Source organism: Cyrtonyx montezumae, unplaced genomic scaffold, assembly GCF_038088225.1.
Source record: "Cyrtonyx montezumae isolate F1298 unplaced genomic scaffold, pur_monq_1.0 scaffold_6, whole genome shotgun sequence".
Lineage (NCBI taxonomy): Eukaryota > Metazoa > Chordata > Aves > Galliformes > Odontophoridae > Cyrtonyx > Cyrtonyx montezumae.
The window spans coordinates 8,170,653-8,193,241 of record NW_027072067.1 but is presented as its reverse complement, the minus strand read 5'-3'; the positions used below and the strand labels follow the sequence as shown (position 1 = coordinate 8,193,241).

Sequence of the window (22,589 nt, the reverse complement as noted above, 5' to 3'; positions counted from 1 at the left end):
TGGTAACGAGGACTGCTGCCGAAGCGCACCGCCCGTCCTCCCCCGCCCTCAGCGGGCCGTTGGCGCGGCCGTCGCTCTGGGGAGGCTGGCGGGCAGCGTGCCGCTACCAGCATAGCGGCGGGCCGGGGCTGGTCTCGGCGCGCAGCGTCAGCGGGAGTGCCCCTGCCCTTCCCCGAGCCGCGCGTGGCTGCGCGCTGAAGGCGCTGTTAGTTCGTTTGTTGCTTGGAGACCGTCCCTCTGCCCGGCTGTGAGCCCGCTGTGTACGCCGGGTGTTGCTTTGAGCGCCTTTTTGAAATGGAAGTTTTTGCACCGAACGCTCTCCCCTTTTTTATTTTTACTTTTTCCTCCTGCTGTGGTTCCCATAGCGCTTTTTGTCCATTCTGCACAGCAGCACTAAAGTAAGAGCGTTCTGTTCTGCAGCCTGTGGGCCAGCTGTCCGTGACATAAGGACTAGAAGTTAGTGGGGGAAGAGGAGATGGAGGAGGGAGGTAGAGAGGAGCTGGCAGAGCCGGGCACGGCCCACGTTCAGAGCACCCGTGTGAGGTCGGAGCAGGACAGCAGCCCTTCGGAGGATGGCTCACTGCAGCTGGGCGAGCCCCACAACGTGCTCTGCACGCTCACCATCTCGATCGCTGTCCCTGCCTTGGCCACAAGTAAGTACTTGACGCGAGTTTGCCTTGGAGCCCTTTCTTTTATTGCTTTATGAACTCGTGTAGCGGGGTCTCCAGTGGTTTCAGGAGGTAGTGTTAGAGATGTTGTTGTTCGATTTGCATTTGTTTTTGGTAGATTGTTCAGGGGATGGTCAGTGGGACATGGGAGCCTTGTATCATGGGACTGCTGCAATGCATGCCTGAAAATCTCTCCCGACAACCACTGCTCAGCAGTCACTGAGTTACTCAAGTTGGCAGTGTTGGTGCTTATTCATCAGTCACTGCCTAATGGTGAAAATAAAGGTGTTTTTTGACGCGTGCTCAGTTTGGGTAGTTAAGGCTAGGCGTGTCATGTTAGGAGAGGAGAGCAGCTATTCAAGAGTTGAAATGTGGATCTTCTGTGGCACAGAGGTGTCTGGTTATAGTGGGAAGAGGTATGTGCAGCCTTCCCCCAGGCAGCTCTGCCTTATGCAGGCCATGTAGGTGGCAGTACGCATGCCTTGGGAGCTGCAGGCATGGGGTCGTGCTTCAGGAAGAGAGGGTAGAGGGAGGAGTTCCTGGAATTTCATGGGCCTGTATTCAGTTAAACTGGAATAAGATCTGCATGGTTGGTTGGGCACTGGGATAAAGGTTTCACATTCTGTATTCATCATTCTTCTGTTGTCACTTTTTAACTCTTGCAGCTATTTGATCAATGCAAAGAGCACTGTGTGGTTTTTGTTTGTTGTTTTTTTCCCAAAAAACTATCATATTTGATCACTTTTGGCACTTCCGGATAATTCTCATATCTTTTCCAGGGAAAAAGCAGAAGACAGCTAGTCCTCCTGATAGGCGAGGAAAGGGAGTTCGAGCTGATGGAGTGGGAGCTGTTCTTAGATTGAAGCGTTACTATCATATTGAGTACTTCCTTTTACCAGATGATACTGTGCCTAGAAAACTGGATTTGGTGGTGTTCAGGACAGTTGCAAAGCTATTTGCAGAATCTGATTCCAAGGTAAAGGATATCATAAGACTGGGTTGAGAAATTATTTCTAAGAAGTCAGGGCTAAAATTGTCAGGAAAAAAGAATATTAAAAAAATAGGGGGCCTGTTGCTTTGAAAATATTATATATTATTCTTGCACTGTATCTGGATAATCCTATTAAAGATATCTTAGGTGACTTCAGAGTTACTTTTTTTTACTTAAGTCTTAATGACCATGTTTGTTAAATTTTTCTTGTTGAAAAGCAGCTGTAAATTTGTTACTTAATATTAATGTACTTCAGGTGAAAATTCTGCAAGTAGGAAGAATGACATCTGTTTTTGGAACTGGTGATTCTGTTCATTTGCGCAGTTTCTTGTAATATAAGTCTATTGATTCATTATAGAACGGTGATTGTGCCTCAAGCTGCATAAGAGGGCAAGACTGAACTTAAAGTAAACCCAGATTTTATTTGTTCAGTTCTCAGAGCTTCTAATGTGAAGGCACAATTTTGTGGAACAAGTTTCTGAAATGAGTTCAGTAATTCCCTGTAGGAAAACTGAATCAGTTTAAAAGGATTTAATACAAGTATTTGCTGGCCAAAGTGTCTTGCACTTTTGACTACTCAGTCTTTCTTCTGCCTTGACTCTCATTGATCAGCAGTGTATACAACCTGAGAATTCTGTTTCATTCCTGGTACTTAAGGTATGACAGGTAAATGGTCAGATCTTTCCCTTGCCACCTGTGCCTAACTTTTAAGTATGTAGCATGTAAGCATACTTATGTAAGCACTATGGAAAATGTTATGTAACAAGCCAGAGAGCACTATGGATAGGCTATAGTGTCAATAAGCTCAGACTGTAGCCTGTCTATCCTACAGATAAAAAGCAATTTGTGTAACATACAGGTGTTTGTTAGAAGCACACATTTATTTATATGATAAACCTATATGTTTACCATTCATAGTACAGTTATGTTAACTATGTATCTAGTGTTGCTGAAACATGAATAACTTGTAACAGAGGCATAGGAAATGCTGTGTTCTGAGGGAGAAGAAGCAGTGGAGGTGGAACTAGCTGGATAGCAGGGAATCATCCTCTGAAACTGGAAACAGTTTGTTAGATTGTGTTCTCTGTGGTAAATGACATACTGATGCTTAATTTGCTAGTGCACAATAAAGTACAAGGGGGAAGAGAGGAGAAGTTAAGAAAAATACAAAATATATCACAATGGATAAATACAAATAAAAACAGTCAAGTTGAGACCCTGCACTTGTGACCTAACAGAAGAGCATGCCAAAATCAGAAGTCAAAGCCACACTGATACATGAGCTCCAATTTCATTGTAATAAGGAACTGTGCATGAATCTAGCTATTGGTGTTGTAATCTTTTGCACTCCCACATATATACATTTTTAACGATATTAAGAACAAAATTCTGCTTTTCTTTCTTGCATGAATATTTACTGGCTTTTCCAGTCAGTGGAAATAGACTGTGTTTTCACCATGTTGTATATCTTCCTATTCACAGAGTAGATTTTGTAAGTTCATCTTGTACTATGTAGTCTGAGGCTTTATCTTTGCATGACAGTCTTTCTTACAGTTCACTTTTGATTTACACTTCTGATTATCAGTCCAAGGATTATGTGAAACAAAATGATCTTTTGAGGTTGCTGATTGAAATATGTTATATTGGCAACTCTGAGCAAATGCCAGCACTCATGTTATGTCTGAAGTTTAGTGCTCATGTTTTCCTTTGTTAATACCTGTTTTAAAATGTCTATATTAGCTTTCATAGTATATTATGCCATTGGTGCTCAATGTCTTGGTGAACAATGATTAAATTGCTGGTCTTCATATGAGACATTGGCTTGGTAAGAATGCTTTGTTTGAATTCAGTAACGTGTGCTGACACAACAAGGGGGTTCATGTGACATCTGGCATGAGTTGGGGACATAAGTGACAGTGATTTAATTTCTTCTTTTCTGATGAACTCCTATAAAGACTTCATCTTTGTTTTAATAGGCTATTAGGCCGTGGCTTGAAAATGATCAGATGTGGATCTCGTGGAACCATAATACAAATGTCAGTGTCACTAATGAATTTCTAATAAAATTAAGAGATCATAAAATAACATTAAAACTTTGGGACACCAAGGACAAAGTTTTCTCAGAAGCAAGGTTTAGTAAACCAGATGTTATGTCTTCAGTAGAAAGAGATGCAGAGGCTGTTGGTAAGTCTAATGCAAACGTGTACGTTATCAAATATGCCTTGAAACTGTGACTGCGCCTATTTTTAAGTTACTGATGAGATTATCTGAAACTCATATGTTATTCCCATTAAAATAATTCTAGCTTGTTTGTACTCTCAATGCTTTTGTTTCTGAAAACTTTAATGGCAGAGAAATTTAATTTGGACTGTCATCTGAAGCTTTATGAACTGAGGAATTATTTGAGGCCACTGGATACTAATGGTAGTGAATATGCTCAATTTTCAACTTTTATATTTTGTTAATCTCTTTGTCCTGAGAAGAAGTGGAACTTGTACAGCTGTGTTTTTATGTTGTGCATCTTTGTTTCATCTCTCCCTTTTGTTGCCTCTCAAAACCTTGTAACTTGAATCTTTGGCTAAATCTTGACTGTGTTAAGTTGAAGGTCAGTGGTTTCAAAAACATCTATCTATTGTGCTATTGAGCCAGTTCTTACTAGTTGTTTTACTAGTTGAATTAATTTAATTAGAAAACAGAAACCGTGTTAGAGCTCTTACAGGCATGTACGAAATAATACATACTGGAGAGCTAATCATGAGATGAAGTGCATAGGAAATAGGGTGTATTTCATTTCACAGACGTGGAATTACTGTTAATTTTAACTTTACAATTCAAATGTGCTTAACTTATTAGTAGACTGCTGTAACTGTTTTCTCAATTGACAGAGATCTGGTGATGCTACAAGATCTCAAATACCAACTAACATGGTTTTGGGTTTATTTTTGATTGAACTCATACTAATTATATATTTGCTCAGATATGGTGGGCTTTGTGAGTAATTGGGCTTTGCATTTATTTGTGTTTGTAAGATAGACTGAGCACCTCAGTAGCTGTTGTTGAGGAATGGAAACTTGTAGTTCATTCTTTTCTGAACAGCTGTTGTAATGCTTAGCAACAGAGGGAGGATGAAACAAAGGATTAAAAGCTTTCCTTCCTGAAGTTGCACTGTTGCAGGAATCTGTGAGGAGAGGTCCTACTTATCTTGCTGCAGGGGATGTTTGCCTTGAGGGTAAGCCCAGCGTTCTGGGAGCTCTCACAAGCCCCACCTGCCCCAGTGTTTTCCTAAAGTGTGTGTTGTTGAGGGAGAGCATTAATGCTGGATTCTTCAGTGGGCTTTTTGGTAATGCTGGTGCTTTTCATTTCCGTGTGCCATGGGAAAAGAAGTGCTCAAAATTCGAGTGGCCCAAACAGAATAAGCAGAAAAATCAAGGCTTTTTTTGTTTTGTTTGTTTCCTTCTCCTGATAGGTAGAGTAAAAGACACAGTGCTGCTGCAAAGAAAATTGTTTGAAGGGAGTCAGCCAGCACCTAGCTGTACAAAAATTAGAGAAGCAAAGGAACCCAAGGGACAGAAAACGCGTTCAGCCCTTCCCATCGCAGGTAAAATATGACTACTGAAACTGTCTGGTGGGCTTAAAGGGAGAGTTTAACTGGCAACATGAGCATGGGCAAGCAGGAACAGTACTGAGGGACTCTTCTGAGGGAACAAGGTGCTGCAGGAAGGCTGAGGATATTACAGTTGGAGGTGGTTTTGTTTATTTATTTATGTATTTGTAGCTTTGGAATTGAATTGGTGCACAGAAGAGTTCTAGCTAGCTTGTGGAAGGTTTCTAAGGGACACTGAAAGAACTGTTCTGGTTCTTTGCTGCTTCACATTTATAAGTGATTGTGTTAACATCCAGAACTTCGGCCAGGACATTTCTGGATTCTGAAGTATTTCTCAGTTGTTGGTAGCTATCTGAAGACCAGCAGAATGTTTTGTTTCCTTTGAGCTGCTAGTGCATGGAGAAGTAAGAAAGCTTATTCCTGACATTGGTGGGATCCTGCTTTTATGGAGTTTAGTAATCTGGGCTTGACTTGTGCAGCTGAGCAATTGCTGCAGTATTGCAAGAAGTAAAATAGCCTGGCTTTGTGTTCAGCCGCGGTAGCACTCGTTAAGCAAAGAAGGGGAAAAGTTCTCCGTGTAGCGGCAGTGTTGTTTGTAGCCCCATCTTAAGAACTGCTAGGCTGTTCTGGGGCCTTACTAAGTCCACTGACTGGAGAGCTGCCCCTTAATTTCTTTGCTCCTGGGCACTGTTGTACTGTGCAGAATGCTTTGCTGTGAACTCCAAAAGCACATGGTATCAGAGTAATTTTTAAACTTAATTGTATAGTTTAATGGTAAAAACAAGCAGCTACATTTCTCTCTGCTACATCTGTCACTAAGCTAGGTCTACAGACAGGAAATACTTGCCAAGTATTTAGACAGAATACCCAGTAAGGCACTGGGGATTCAGCTGGTAACGTGACTTCCTCCTACAGTAACATCTAATGCAACACTGCATCTATCCTTTTGGGGAGCACTGTCACCAGTTTTGTCTGATTGTCTTTAAAATAGTTTTTAATTTTTCTTAACAATTAATGTCTTGCTTCACTGAAATATGAGCAGATGAATTCCCAGTGTAATTAGGCAGGCAGAATACATCTGAGTTTTGATGGTAGTGCCACCTGGTGACAAGTCAAGAGAGGACTGATGGACCAAATGAAGTTTGAATAGGCATTGTGCTAGAAGGTAAAGGATAGAAACCTAGCTTCCAGTTGAGGTGAATGGAAGATACCAGCGTTTGCCCTCAATGCTAACCTGTTCTACATTAAGGGATGTTCTGAAGGCCTTCTAGGTGTTTGGCTTTGTTTGTTTGTTTGTTTGTTTGTTTTAACTGACCTTAAAAACCATGTGTGCTATTGAGTGTACATCTACTAGTGCTCTGTAAAACAGGGGAGTAGAAATAATTCCTCAGTATCCTGTTTATATATCTAGGTAAAAAACTAATATTCCACTGATCCGTCATTGCTTACTTCCTGATAGTGGCGAATTTTATTCTTTATTGTGTGGAATTTATTCAGCTACTTAAGTGCAGATTTTTCTTGCCATTCATTCCATGTTCATTTGCTGTAATCTCTCTGTGATTAAGACATATATCCTGTAATTGAGACTGATACGTTGTGAGGCTAAATGTTGAGTAATTAACATTTAGATCTGTGACTGTAAAATGGTTTTCTATGATTAAATGACACCTGAAGCCAGTTAGTTATAGTATGCCTTACTCATGGCAGATATAAACAATGAACAAGTTTCAGAGCACTTCTGTATATTGTGTAAGAGGTCTGGACACTGGGAATGATACTTTTTTTTTTCTCCATAATTTGTTAGAATAGCTATTGGAATAATTTATTGGAATAAGGAAAAATAATGCATGATTTCTTATGGATGTGTTAAGATAATGTTATCAACATCAGTACCTACTTAAGTACAGCTAGGACATTCACTGCTAACAAAATATTATTTGTATACACCTCATTTTAATTACTCTTTAATTCCTGGTTTTGGTTTGAAAGATAATTACTGAGGAACTTGATTTTCTAGGAAGTAAAGCTTGATCTCATTATGTTTGTTTTTCAGCATGATCTCTCAAAATCCCTCAATTATTTTATTCTGTATATCAAGCTTGACCAAACTGAGCCTTGACGTGAAGACAAAAATTAAATGGATAGTGGTTCTGGGTTACAAATACAGCCTGCATTTTCCTAGAGCTGTACAGATGCACTCTTTTGCTCTTATGAGACTTGTCAAAAGTAGACATAGTAATGAATTTGGAAATTGTTTTACTTCTACAGAGGAAACTGATCAGAGTGGACTAGGAACATCTAATTACGGTTTACTATGTCCTTCAAAGACAGATGATTTCCTTACAGTAAGGTAAGAATGTTGCACTTTGATGGGGAAGTGTTGATGTACTAAAACATAGTTCAAGATGCACACATATATATATTTTTACTATCTGTTTCTTTTAAGCTTGTTATAATTGTACTGTGGTTTCAGGGATGGTTGGCTGTTGCAATAACGCTTTTTGCAGTCATGCCTGTTGCTTGTAGGACAGGAGCAAAAGCATTGCTGTCCCTTTGATGTGCATCATGCTTGTTACAGTATATTTGTATTAAAGTAGCTTTTTATTAAAAATTACATTAACAATCAAACACTGCTCAACTTTCCTATTTGTTTGTGTTTTTCTTCCTTTTGTTTGTGTCTTGTGACTTCTGATCTGTGGGATAAGATGGTGTCACTGAGACTAGCAAGACCTAGGAACGTGTTCAGAGGTGGCAAAAATGAAAATTACTGTTCAGGGTACTGAATTGTTCTTGAAAGAATAAAGGCAGTGTCAACAGTAATAGCTAGGTTGCAAACTCAGTGTATCAACGCTGTAGCTGTAAATCTATATTGGGTCAAAGTCCTCTCTAAGCTGATACAGACATGAGGTGACTTTTCAAAAAGAACTGAAGTAATCCTGAATTTATAGTGCTGTCGTAGTGTAATTCCTTGTTTATTCTGTTTTATTTTTAGGAATGATCGTTCATTCTTCTGAGCTAACAAATAATTTAAGAATTTTAGTGGTAAATTTCTAACAATCAGCATACAGCTTTCTGAAATTGAAGATAAATTAGAAGGTTCACTACTTGAGAAGCTGTAACATTTTTTTAAAAATCAAAGCTCTTCTCGAGTATTGCTTGTAATGGAGAACTTTATGTACTTCACTATTGTTCTTCCATACACCTAAACATTTTAATTCTATCTGCATTAAGAATGATGTTTTTTTCTACCTTCTTGTTCAAAGAGCTGTTATTATTACAGTGATCATTCCTTGTGGAGGACTTGTGAGTTATCTGACAAGCAGCCTATGCTTACTCTAAAAGCAAATGTGAGATTCAGAAAGTTACATTTTGCCAATTCTATTGTTGGCAAAGTTTTGCTGACCTTCTGAATACCTAGACAAGAATCCTCTTTTCTGAAGAGTTATTTTCCCTTGTCACTCACTTTGTCAAAAGTCTACAGCAAGGAAGGGCAATCATCATGGTCTGATATTTTCTATGCCTTTTCAGTGTATAGTGGGAGATTTCCAGCAAATCCACCAATAAACTCCGTGCTATGTCCATGATCTCCACAGATCAGTTTCCTTCAGCTATTCCTGACACCTGTAGGTTCCTGTATATTGTGATGGTTTTTAGGGCATTAGGCTCTTTGCCGTGATTTCCCTTTATTGATGCAAATGAAGAAGCCTTATCATTTTTATTTTAGTGGATATATATATCCACTTTTATATATATATATATATAAATATATAATATAATATATAAATATATATATATATATATATATATATATATAACACAATTATATATATATATAATTGCTTGTGTTGTTTTTGTTTGTGTGTGTGTCTGTTTGTGATATTTGCAAATATCAGATTTGTGGATAAGGCCCAACTTCTGAAACATAAAGCAGTTGCCACTCCTTCACATAATATATCTTCAAAAGAAACCAGGAAGACAACCAACAGCATTGGCATTCCGATGTATCAAGCAGACAAGGCAGCAACCTGTAATGGTAAGTTCTGGATGGAATTATGATCTAGAGCTTTTTAAATATAGATTTTTAACAGGTAAGGAGTTTTGTTTATGTATTATTTTTTTAAAAAGAATTCAAGATTAGAGAAGTGTGAATTACAATGCCTGCATTTTAGTCTCTGCTTTCTGAGTTTCTTTCAGTAGCAAGTTATGCTTTCAGCTTCCTTAGCCAGTTGCATAAATCAGGGATGCTGGTGGTCCTTTTCCACTACTTTAAGTGTTCTAGGGATGAAATGATGGGTATTTGTAATGACTATGATTGTGTAAGGACAAGTTTTGTAAAACATTTAAAAATCAATGTAGCTGAAACTGCTATTACAACTGTGAGATTACCAAGCTGTTATTTCATATCATTTGTGTTGCTATTGCAACTAGAGGGCAGGTTTTCCTCTGTGGTTTATAGCCCATATTTATTTCCAGTGTTTGTTCATACTGTTAAATGAAGAAACAGAGCCCCACTGAAAGATATTTTGTTCTCTCATCTGTAGCTTATGATTGACTAAGGTCCTATGAAAGATGATACCACAGTAACAATGAACATTACCACATATATTAAATCACCCATGTTAAATGTTGTGCTTGTCTGGCTGACAAACTAGCATGGCATCACAGGGTTCCAGCTCACATTTCCCCATTACATAAAATGCTTACTGACAAGCATCACTGAGCATGAATGACAACATTCAGCTGTAGTTCTGTCAAACTGAGTGAATGCACCAGTAGTGTCAACCAAATCTTTACTTGACAACTGTTCTCTGGTTGGGAGGAGCATCTGAAGGAAGGTGGAGGCTGAGATTAGTTCTGCTTTTATTGGTTGGGTAGAGACTGAATGTGGGTGAAAGGAATGCTGAGAATAATTATGTGGCATCTGGGTAAATTTTGGTATTGATTAATTTATCTGTCCTTGGGATTTAAAGGAATGGCAATATTCCTGTTTTGTAGGCATGAAGTTAAAAAATGGAGGTTTCTAGAAACAGTAGATTATATGTTGCTAAGAGTATTGTTTGTACATCATAATACATTTGTGAAGAGGAAGAATAGTAAAGTGGCAAAGATAACTTTAATCTTGGTAATTCCATGGACTTTTAACGCCTGCTGTTGTGAACTTTTTTCTTTTTTTAGAGATTTCATAAATTAAAATACAGCCAACTGTGTAGAGGAGTTTTGAGCATATTGAAATGTTAGCTGAGTTTGTTTTGAAATGTAGAACTGACATCTTTTTCTAAGGGAATGTAACTCAGTCATCTACCTACAGTAAATTTTAAGATGTTTCTTTAGTTGCAGCAAGATATTTCCTCCTTCCTTCTTAGTCTAAACCTGCCTTCCATCAACAGGTAGAAGAGATTCTGAGGCTAAAAAAGACATGGGTACTACTATGGCAAAGAAACACAATGTTGCTTCACTGCAGTTGGATCTGATGCCTCTCCTCTCAGGTATCTGTAAGGATGAAGCAGGGAGGGAGCAGCATGTTAGATGTACTGTGTGCCTCTAAAACACCTGTGCTATTGGGTTTGCCTGGTGGAAAACAAGCAATTTAGTTCTTTAATACTGTTCTATTGATAATGTGCTGGGAACAGGATATTGGTCAGAAGAAACTGATTAGTTCTGAGGCTTTCTGACTGTAACTAGATTACATGCAAATAGGACAACATAATGTTAGTGACTTAAATCTTTCTGTGCTCATAGACAGAAAAGCTGAAATGTTACAGAAAATGGAACTTGGATTCTGAGTGTATATGGCAGAATTTAATGTCTAAGAACATTTAGCTGTGCTTCTTCAATGAGACTTTAATTGTTATGAAAAGTTTCCAAACTGTTTTAACGTTTATGTGAACTGTATATTTGCATCTTCAAAGTGGTAGAAAACTTCAGTGTGCTTTTAGCATTAGCCCGAATGAGGGGTCTGGCACTGCTGTAGATATTATTTTCTTCCTCACTGCAAAAGTAATTAATATATGAAGCAACTATTATTACTTTTATTTCAATACAAATTCAGTGGATTTTTAACTAATCAGTTAAAATATTGATGCCTTCAGGAGACAACTTCTCTAATGGTATTTGGTCTTGTATGTTTAAAGGAGAACAATCAGTGATCAGTCGACTGGAAGAAAACAGCCCTATTCTTTTAGATGCTTATGTGTCTTTCACTGTAGAAACACCTCTTCTGTCTGAAAGACAAATACATGAATTGAATCCACTGATTATAAAGATTCATTCAGCTACCCGCCTCCCGAACACACCTGTACCAATAGAAGAGCTAAAGGTAATGAATGCTAGTACTTCTTTCTGAAGGAATTTCCTTGTTACAGTGAAGTCATGTTGCTTAAAATATGGCCATACTTTAAAGTGAACTTTTCTTTTTGGTACGTATTTGAATAATATAACTAATCTTTCCTGAAAGGGATATCCACAGATTGGTGCCTATGTATTGTAGGTACTGACAACAAAACACCAATCCTTGCATTTTCCAGGGCCAGTAGTTTAAATGTAGTCATGATGTTTTTGAGTAGCAAATCTTGGGTAAGTTCAGTTCCTTGCATGCTTCTTTTAATAATCTAGAAAGAAGAGGAGTGACCTTTCATTTTTTTTCCCAATATGTATGGAAAATCAGCAAATTTGAGGACAGACAAATGAAGGGGACAGTAACACCCTGAAACCCAGGATCCAAGCATGTGGAATGACCTCCATGTTGCCTTGAAAGTCATGGGACATACCATGAAGTACATCCCCTCTTCGTCTTCTACAGTAAAAGCCAATTATTTTGTGATGTTAAAAAAGGGAAGAAATTAACACTTCAATTATGTTTTTTTTTTTTTTTTTTTTTCCCCTTTAGAGAGTGTGCATTCCTACCTACTGCAAATACAAATTTCACAACTTTCCAGCTCATCAGACTCATGGACAAATCCATGGAACTCATGTCTACTTTAAGGATGTTAATGTGCTTCTAACAGGAACGATGAAACCTGGGGAATTACAGAGGTATCTTAGAGGTCCACCTTTGGAGATTGAAGTTCATGATCGGGATAGAAAAATGGATGACAAAAAAAAGCCATGTTTATTTGGGGAAGATCAAGCTGATGAAAACCTAGCAGAGGTAAGGCTCCTCGTTTGCAAAACCACAATCTGTAATTCTTATATGGAGAATGAAGTGTGGCATCCGCATGGGGTAGCCAAAGTAAATCTAACTGATCTATTGTTGGGTAAAAAGTACTTGAATATTAGTGCACCCATTCGTAGCTGTTCAAGTCCAAATACAGCTGCTCTCAATAAAAAGGACAAAAATAAGAAGATAAAATCTCTGGATTCTTCTTCCCTATTACCCATGGGACATTATCTACAATCAGACTCACTTTTGAAAGTAAGAGTGGAAATAGCAGTGCCATTGAGAATGCCTGCAGAAATGGATGATGCTGAAGTGACAGACTGCCCATACGGTTGTATAATTTACATATTTGACTACAAGAATTCATCTTTATTACATGATTTGATGGAAGAGATTACAGAAATCAATGCTAAAGCCCTTCAACTGGACTGTTATTCTCTACACGTAATCAGAACGACTCTTGTGACATTGAAACTGAAAGGCACGCTTGAGAATACTTCTGAGTTAGATATTGTTACTGGTTTTCACTTACTGGATGGAGCTACTCATCTCTTTGTCTTGGAGGGATTAAAAGACAAAGCCATCAAGAGACTCTGGGATAGACACTTTGAAAGGTAAGAGTTAAGTCTTTCATCACTTATTTCCTTAGGCAGCAGAAAGTTGTTGCTTCTCAAGGTGAGTTCTGCAATTTTGTAAGTGGAAAAGAAGGCAATGAGAACGATTGATTGGAATAAGTAAATCTTTAAACTCTGTTTTTAAGAAGAGATCATAGTACTTCATATCTTGAGGGTGCATCTGCACAGTAAAGGCAGTATAGTTTATGGAAACTTAAATGATGCACAGACAACATGCCTGACTTCCATAGCACAAGTTGTCTTTCCTTGCTTGACATCACATACACCTATTTGGAGCCCTGTGCTATTTCCTTTGGCCGGATATCTGTCCTGATTTTCAGTGGGCCATACAAATGTTCTTCCAGTTGAATTTGGCCAAGGGACAGCCTGGCATGTAATCTATCATGCATCTCACTATATGCTAATACTGAGTGGGATCTAAGAACTGTGAGGAACCTGAGCTGTAATTTTCCTTCACATTTAGGAGAAAATTTATCAAATGCAAAATTAAAGTTGTCCTCAAATTTCACGTTTAAAAAATCTGTTTCTTTTTTTCCCATCACTATAACCTTATCAAAGCTTTCATTTTTTATTTTTTCGTGCAAGTCTCTTCATTGCACTTGCTGAAATTGTTACGTAAGCCATCTCTTGACAGTGCTAACCTGTTACTTGAATTGAAGCTTTGTTGTACTGCTGCAATAAGAGTTTTTGTACTTTATCAGAAATATTTAGAGAAAGCTCTGGAGTAGGACTGTTAAGGAGCACATGGTGAAACTGAGGTGAGCTTCTTTTCAGATGGTTACCGCATGATTTAAAAAGAAAATCTGTTCAACTCATTCATGACCTAAAGGTTTTGATATTTTCTTTCTACTTCGTCCATAATCATTTTTTCAGAAGCGTTCACGTGGAGTGAAGGCTGTAGAATAAGGCATTCCATTTGAAGGACAAAAGGCAGTTAGTTTAATGAGAGATAGTAATTGTATGGCAGAACTGAGGAAACCTGAGATATGGTCTGATGGTTTCAACCTTGTCATTGGTGTACTCTGTTACAGGTCTTACAGACATGAGGATGGAAAACTGGAAATACTGTATAATTCACAACTGTCTTTCAGACAGCGCCTGTATACAGACCTGGAAGCAATCTTTTATCATTTTCATCTCTGTAAGCCCCTATTCAGTATAGTGAAACAGCCTCTGCTTTATGTCAGAGGAACAGTTCCATGGGCATGTTTCCAAGCCTTGTCCAGGTATGACTTTTAGATTAGTAATCAGGAAATTAAGAAGTGAAATGTTATGAAGGGAGAGTGAATATTTGATATTACAAGTAAGGTTCTTTCATCTTTTCCGTGTTGAAAGCAATCTGTGGGCGTGATGAGTGATTCAGATTTCAGGTGACTTGCAGGCGAGTATGTTTTACTAACTACTGATGTAACAGTAACTGGATATTGGTGAGCTCACTTTTTCTGTGGGCAGAAATTCATATTTCTTACAGAAGTGTGTCAGTCGGATAGTATATTGGAACATGCCTGAATATAATACAAACAGAAGAAAGTAATTTCTTGTGTCAGGAGCATCAGCTGGGAAAGATTTAATCCTTTGCTCTGTTCTTCTAGAGAGATGATACAGAACTGAGTAGAGGAGAAAGACTTGATAGAATCAGAGTCACTTGAACTAAATGGAAAACTATAATTAGTTTTCCTGAGGTAACTATAGTAAGGAAGAGTTCTGTGTGAGTTGGAGAGAAACTGTTTCTGTTTAAGTTCAGTTGCACGATTTACTGCTGGGTCTGTCACTTGGCTCACTTTGCCTGTGTACAACAGCTGTCAGTCTTAAAGCATCTTCACATCTTCTGAGGGGGATTAAAAAAGAAATGAAGTTGCACATGCATAGATTATCTGTAAGTCTATGAAAAATATTCAGTGCATATGTTTTTGTTGTCACAAGTGGCTTATAGGATGAAAGCTGATCAAAATAAGAAATAAAATAAAGGTGAGGCAGAGGTGATTTTTAGTAGAACCAGCAGGCATGAAGGATGTTTGCTTTACTGGCCTACCAGCCAGGGAACGGAGAAATTCAGCAGCTAATAATTGGTCTTATAGCTAATTCTAATGCCAATGACATTCCTAGACTATTCCTAATAATTTTAATGAACTGCTGGCTTTCTGTTTCACTGCCAAATACTAACATACCTAAGCTGACCTGAACTTGTTAATAAATAGTTTAAGTTGTGTAGTTCTTTCCCCAGTAATTTTAGTGGTAACGTTTGACTGCTATGAAGTTTTTGCAAACAAATGAACTGTTGATGTCTGTTTGTAGGCTCAGTTACCTCTGTCACAGTAAGAAGTTGCGGGATGTTGTTCAGGGGGACCTGCTGCCCTCAGCAGAAATGATTACAGCGTTGAGTCGAGAGTATGGAGTTCCATTAACTGATGAGGATCTCTTCAATCAGAAACCTCCTTTACTCTCATTTTCCTCTGATGATTATGTACCACCGGGCAATGTCAGCAGAGAGAAAAAGGCAGTATATTCTTCATTAGACAACAAGAATGAAAAGTACATGCAGTGGAAGAAAGAAATAGCAGACAAAATCTCTTCTGAGAGAAACCATATTAGGGTGAGTTACATGCAAGAGGCAAGCCTAATAGCTGTAGAATTTTATATCCTTGACTAACATCTGCTCTTGAAACCGTAAAGTTCAAGTCTAATGTATTTATAGGTATTGTACAGACGTTAACAGAAGGTGTAGGGTAACTTTATTGGGCAGAAGTTAACTGTTCTCAAGGGGGGGAAAAGCAATTGTACTGCTTACAAGTAAATGGAGATGTGTGAGTGGGAAGGAAATGGATGGATTGTTCAAAGGATTTGCCAGTTTCTTTTTGGAATTGGTTTCTAGTTTTGTTTGTCCCTTTCTTCTCCCATAACTCTCTGAAAGCACAACAACCAGTTACACAGTCTTCATTGCTGTGTGGAGCCAGGCCAAGCAAGCTCATGTAAAACCTGTGCTTCTTTCTCTTTGCCCTGCAAAATACTTGTTAACCGTTCTGGCTGTCTGAACACTAATAAAACCTGCAGCTGCAGACAGATCTTTTAAATAATAAAAACTTGAATAATTTTATTACCTCTTTAGGGTTGTTTCAAGCAGCCATCTGCCCCTTCTATTGCCTCAGGGAAAACATACTGAAATTGAAAACTTTTTCTGTTCAGATAGGCATCTAAGAAGAGATAACACGTTTCTTGGGAGTCTGAAGTGTTTTTTGAGTGCATTTCTTATCTGAGCACTCTTGCCATCCCATGGTTTGTGAAGGGAAGTTTGGAATGGTTTTAACACAAAGAGGTTGTTCTTGATGTAGAAAGCTGTATTCCTGTGTAAGGGTGCTGCCTTGGAATTATTGAAATGCATCTAATTTCTACGTATTTCCATTTTCAGTGCTGTTAGAGGGGTGTTGGACGAGGCTAGAAAAGAAAACAATCTGAAGTAATGTATGAAGTTCCTGCTACTTGTGTTTGTAATGGCATAAGAGTATGCAAGCAGCAGCTCTCTTTGGTATAAACATTCTGTATAGATTAAGTGTTCCCTATAGATTAAAAAAAGAAATAACAGGTTTAATTTGCGGTTTAATTAAATACCAGGTTTGATAAAAAAAAAGTTTGTGTGTGTATATAATATATACTTTTAAGCTGAAACACTGAATGTCTTAGGAAGACTTTAAACATTATCAAAGGTAAGTGATACCTGAAATGCAGCACTGCTTTTGCTGCAGTTACTGATTGTGGCACAGACTGAATTCAAAGCCATAATTACAGGAAACAAAGTTTGATAATGTTTGCAAATGGACTGAAAGGTGTGAGCATTTAATTATGCTATGTCAGCAGAGAAATGTGAAGATTTCTAATGAATATTGTTACATATGTAAATGTGATTGCTGGGGTTTTAATGGGTTCATATAAATGAAAAAAACAAAACAAAACCAAACACTAATCTTTCATGTGATGAAGACCAGCATCAGCTCTCCACCAGTGATGTAGGTCTGTAAGCAGAAGCCGTTCTCTGCTGAGTGCTTGTCTCCAGTGCACTGCCATTGATCTCACAGTGTGTCACATGCACGGATGAGATGAGAGACTAAGCTGTAGGAAAAAAAGTGGTGCTCTTTCTTTTTAATGCAGTCTTCTTGTGGGGAGTTTTATTATTAATGAAGAACTGCTGTGCACTGTGTATACAAACACCTATTTTTAACTCTCGAGCACCTTTTAAAAGCTTAATGTTTACAGTGTCATTTGTTCATTTGAAATATTGTGCATAATCTCTCTGCAGGCTAACATTGATGCTGTGTGCCAGCTTAAAGGAAAGAGGAAAAAGCTGAAGTTTGAAGCCTTCAGGATTTCCCCTGCTGATGGCAAATCTGTTTATAACTATAGCTCACAGAGCCTGAATTCTGCAGAACTTGCAAAGAAGCATCTTCGCCAGGAAATGGCAAAGGTAAACTGAGGCACAAGAATGGAAGACCTTGGATTGCTGTGTGTAGGGCCAAAAAAGGAGTATGCCCACATGAAGACTTCCATACTAGTATGTAGGAGTGGAAGTTGGTAGCCAAGAAGTGGTATTCCCACTTGCTATGTAAAATTCTGTTCTTAGTGTTGTCTGTTCTAGCCAAGTTGTCTCTTTGTGATTTTGGCTCTGAGTTTGCTAAGTGTACCTACTAAGCTAACTTAGAGGTCACAATTCTGGGTTCCACACATCTGTAAGCAGTGAAATTTGAGGGACTGCAATGCTGCTGTGGTATAATGTGACTTGACGATGACATTTGAGTTTGTACTTGAAGAATCACATTTATCTGGTGTTCTCAGAATTACTGAGAATATAATACCATCTTAATAACAAATGCTATTTTCCTATCTGCTGGAGGATATTATTGTAGCTCTGTGAAAAGTGTTCATTATGTACCCATGAACACAACATAACCTAAAATTACCTTTTTGTAACCAAAAGTAAAGGGAAATAACATTAAAGATGTTTCTTCCATCCTTGGATCATAATGTAATGAAATTCAAAAATAATTTTTTGATGATGAGTCTTTGTATAATTTTATCTATGAGTACTTCAAGCCTTAAGTAAAGAAATGCTCCTGGTTCTGTACTTTTGATTGCTTTCCTCTCCCAGCAAAAGGAAGTTCATGTTACCAAATTTTTATTTCCTTTTTTGTAGGAGCCCAAAACAAGATTCACTTATTGTCATGAGTATCTTTCAGCCATGTTTGACCCAGTTGATGTAGCTGCTGCCCGTAAGGAGGCCTTTGCAAAATCCAAGAGTATGTGGCTGTCACCAGATGGATTTGTAGTTCCTGGGTTTAAGAGCAGCATTGAAAGCAACCTGCACCCTTGGATGCCTGACGAGGCACGCGTGGAGGAGTTACGAGAGGTAACAGAATGCTGAAATGAACAGAAGCATTTTAGGAGACTAGAAAGAGGATGACTGTGTACTGCTTTCAGTCTTGTGGCGTACAGCCCAGGTGAGCTCTTTTGAGGATATGTCTGTATTTTTGGTGTGCATCAGGACCTAGCTCATCCAGGTAGTGCTTTGTTTGGACATGCATTGTTTTTTACATCTAAAAGTGAGGGTCTAATGTCCAAAAAAATGTTGGATTGGATGGGTCATTGGCTGTTCTTCATGAGCTGCCAATTTAAATGTAGTCTTCATCTTTCCAAATTCCCTCACTAGTTGTTTTTCTTCCATCTTTTATTTGTAGTTTGTAATTCCAGTTTTATTGGAGGTTTTCTATCAGTTTCTTGCTGCTCTGTGTCCTCCCTTTCTTCTCCTGTTCTTTACTATTCAGTGTCTTATTTTGTCTTTTTATTAGCTATCAGCTTGACTAGTTTACTCTTCCCTGTTTGGAATAGCCTTCAGCACTGGCATTATCTACACCCAGGCACAAGTGGTCTATTATTAGATGACGTGTTTGTTATTGGAATTGGTGAGATAAGGAAATAAAGGGAACAGAACAAATGATGATTTATCTTTTTTTGTGTGCAGAATCAGTAAGTTTTGCAAAATTAATTGAGCAGAGTCACAGCATGGAGTGGAGCAGGCTGAATGTGTGGAGGGTTTCAAAAACTCTCTTTCAAGAATGTGCACATATTTAACTATCAGACTTTATTTAACTTTATTTACCTTTTTTTGTTTTTTTTCATCTGCAAACTAAAGTAGTTTCTCAAAGATTATTCACTGAAGTGAAATAGTGAAGACAAAGTGCTGTCTTCTAGTCCATGATGTTGAAGAATGAACCTTCTCTTGAAGGGAGAGAGAAGATTCGCTGTGACAGAAGTTGAAGAGTGGTATCATTTCTATTGCCTTTTGTTAAGATAGAGGAGGGGAGTTAGGTAGCAGAGGATGAAAAATGTGACAAGCTGAAAAAGGGGCAGCAAAAGGGATAGCAGTCTTCTTAAAGGGTTCAAATTTAATGCAGAAGTGGCAGGAGAATGCTTTGTATGCCAACATGGAGCCGGTGCTGTCACGAGACAGATGGAGCTGGGACAAACGGCATGTTGATTTCGATCTCTACAAGAAGCCACCTGAACTCTCCATGACAGCAGCCTCACTGACAGGTAATGGGTTGTTAATTAGCTATTAACGAAGCTTTTAACGTACAGTCCTGAAGCTTGCTCAGTTCTGCCATCAAGGGAAAGGAATTTAAATGTAAGGAGGTTTGTCAAGGACAGTAACCGACAAAAAAGCTGTTCACACTTGAGCATGTGAAGCATAGAGAATCTAAGAAAGACCTTGGCCATCCTCCAGTTTTAGCCCTCCAGTTAGTTCTAGTTCCTTTGTGTGCAGTATGACAGGAAGGTACTTCTTGGCTTACTGTTCTGTAAAGTTAAATCTGTTGGCTGCCTAGTCTTCCTTTGTATGTGTTGAAAACAATCAGTTTTTGTTGTGACTGAGGTCAGACAAAAAACCGTCACAGACTGCAGGTTAATACCAGCAAAGGAATTCTGGTATTAAGAATTTAAGAAAAGAGGGGGCCCAAGATGAACCTGTTAAATCCACGTGCTATCATTACAGCCTGTAATGTGTGCCTTGGTGAGGTGATCAGCGTATATATCCATGTGTTCTCCCAGAAACAGTGGAATAAAAGGTTGCATTTAATTATGATACAGTGTTTTAAAAAGCTTATTCTTCTTGCTCAGAACCCAGTGAGACTCACTGGTATGCTTAAGAAAATAATACGCTTCTCACTGATTTTGTCTTTTACAACTTCTCTGCTGGCACATTACCCTGTAAATCGTTAAATGCTTGAGTAGTGCAGCTCCCAATTGCTTCTGAGTGAAATGCTTCTGGAAGTAGACGATTAATTCATGTACACATGGAATCTAAAGAACTATGGGTCCCCTTTGCTATGAGGCACCAGTCATTCTAGTACAAATATGATCTGTTCTCTTTGATTCCTTGTGAGAAAGTTGGTTAACTGCAATAGCTCGTGTCATTTTTCCAAGTCAAAATCTATAGACATCTATTTTTTTTTCTCTCCTTTCGATCTGTTTTGGCTGGGTGAAGGTCCTGCTCACTCTGTGCAAACTGCATTTGATGATTCCAAGCTGAAAGTTCACCGGTGCTCCGCAGCAGCTGAGTTACGCACACGTGGGCCAGGAGCCAGTTCTCAGCTACAGAAACTCCAAGGACTTCTGAAAGATGAGCCTCTGAAATTCTCACTCAGGAAGCCTGGGCTAATTTTGAAGGTAATGGGTAACTATCTCCGGGTTACTGATCTTGGCACCTCCCTTCATACAGCAACACCAGTCTTGTACTCGATGGCAGGCAGGTAATGACACTTAACAGAGCGCAATGCTGTCTGAAGTAGTTCAGTTGGTGCTGTTAAGAACTGGCTGACTCAGATTTATGGAATTCTTAGAAAAATATCAAACTGCACAAAATTATTGTTACTATTTATTAACTGTTTGCTTTGGTGGCCAGAGACAATGGAGTATGGGGGAGCATTTCAGCTATCTAACTTGCCTGTCAGTGTGCTGAGGGTGAGAAAGAATGGTTTTTGGCCTGCTGGCTCAGCAGCTTTATAGGGAATTGTACTGACCCTAATGAAATCTGGGGGTTAAGGGACTTGTATTGGCTGCATCTTGCCCTGTGCCTGATTGCTGTAGTGCTCTATTGGCTTTCCAAGTGTTGCATGTCAGCCTGCTGGTGCAAAAAAAAAAAAAAAAAAAAAAAAAAAATCACACAGAGACACCTTAGTTTGAAAAACAAAAGATGTGTATTCATTAATATGAAAAGCTATATGGGTGGTCTGCATCTAACTGTTCTTTTGTTGGCTGAAGCAGTCAGTGCTGGCATGTAAATGAACGAGCCAACAGGGCATGCTTTTTAAAGCTGATTTTGATCAATGGGAATGAAATGCTCTGTTGGCTACAAATGCTCTAGAAAAACAAATACAAGAATTACAAAAGTGTTAATAACAAAAGCAGAGAGCAGCTTCCCTCCTCTCCCCTCCCTTTTTAGGATGATAATATTCCAAATGCTAGTTCTTGGACTAAATCGATGTTTAGCAGCAAAACACCTATTCCTTAGTTTAGTGTCAGGATTAGAAATGAATGCTGCTTTGTGCTCTGCCATCTGTTTTGATTTGGCACTATTAAATTCGTCCATCTTGGACTCCACTTGTTTTCTATACTTTTAATGCACAGCTTGGTTTTTTTTTTTTTTTTCTAGATTGCAGGTAATAGTATTATTTTATTACATAATGTATAGCTATACTTTGATGTCCTGCTTGACTATCAGACTTGACTGCCATAGCCCAGATTTCTTATGCATATTTCAAGGCTTCCTGCTGAAGCCTGTATGAAGATATTTATTTCTGTCTTCTGTCACAAAATTGCTGACTCAGCTGTGAGCATGCAGTACCTCCCAGTAGTCTGCTTTGTGAGAAACAAGCATGGAGGTAGAGGGCAAAGAAGGGAGAGCGGATTTCCAGAACAAAGCATGTTTTCTTGTCCTAGCCTATCCCAGCCCTGTCAGTGTTGGACAGTCAACCCTCTCACAGCAGTTCAGCTGTCCTGCCAAGAAGGAAGAGCATTTGTAGTGGCTTTGTACCAGGGCTTCTAGACCACCACAGCCTGAAGTGGAACAAGAACATTATCCCCTGTCACAACAGAGAGCATAAGAAGTTTGAAAAACTCAAAGGTGCAGATTTCAAGTAAGACAACGTAACGGTATATGGCAGGAGGCAGGAGTTACAGTATGGAGGCACTGTAATAATAAACAACTACGTTGGTCAGTTTTTTGAGTGTACCTAAATAACATCAATTGTGTGGGAGGCAGTTCATGGTGTTTTCTGCAGTGCTGGGGCATTGGCACTGCAGCTGTGTTTCATCTTATGCTGAAGGACACAGCCTGTTGCCTTTCTACTGTAACAAACACAAAAGTTATTATTATGTTACTGCAGAACAATTTTACCTTTATTGGTTTAATTAAACTCCCTGAACTCTGAAGAGATTTCATGATGTTTGAACTTTCTAAACTACATCATGGGAGAGCATGTCTAGTATAAGT

At 38.7% G+C, this 22,589-nt stretch overlaps 1 protein-coding gene across 1 annotated transcript; it reads left to right on the top strand.

Annotated features, from left to right (window-relative positions):
• The first annotated feature begins 475 nt into the window (after positions 1–475).
• On the top strand, positions 476–22,244 carry CFAP92 (cilia and flagella associated protein 92 (putative)). Its single transcript, XM_065749690.1, has 16 exons — positions 476–653; positions 1,448–1,644; positions 3,636–3,843; positions 5,126–5,257; positions 7,532–7,613; positions 9,157–9,296; positions 10,651–10,749; positions 11,395–11,579; positions 12,150–13,033; positions 14,086–14,280; positions 15,350–15,647; positions 17,346–17,510; positions 18,237–18,449; positions 19,495–19,633; positions 20,583–20,764; positions 22,037–22,244. Exons 1-16 carry the CDS (start codon positions 476–478, stop codon positions 22,235–22,237), a joined length of 3,498 nt encoding a protein of 1,165 aa, XP_065605762.1. The 3' UTR covers positions 22,238–22,244.
• The last annotated feature ends 345 nt before the right edge of the window (positions 22,245–22,589 follow it).

What these genes read in the sequence shown, in the direction of transcription:
- CFAP92 (XM_065749690.1), top strand. Translation starts at nt 476, where the DNA reads ATGGAGGAGGGAGGTAGAGAGGAGCTGGCAGAGCCGGGCACGGCCCAC. An exon ending in AAGAGATGCAGAGGCTGTTG is followed by an intron (nt 3,844 to 5,125) that starts GTAAGTCTAATG and finishes TTCTCCTGATAG; the next exon opens with GTAGAGTAAAAGACACAGTG. An exon ending in CTGAGAGAAACCATATTAGG is followed by an intron (nt 15,648 to 17,345) that starts GTGAGTTACATG and finishes ATCTCTCTGCAG; the next exon opens with GCTAACATTGATGCTGTGTG.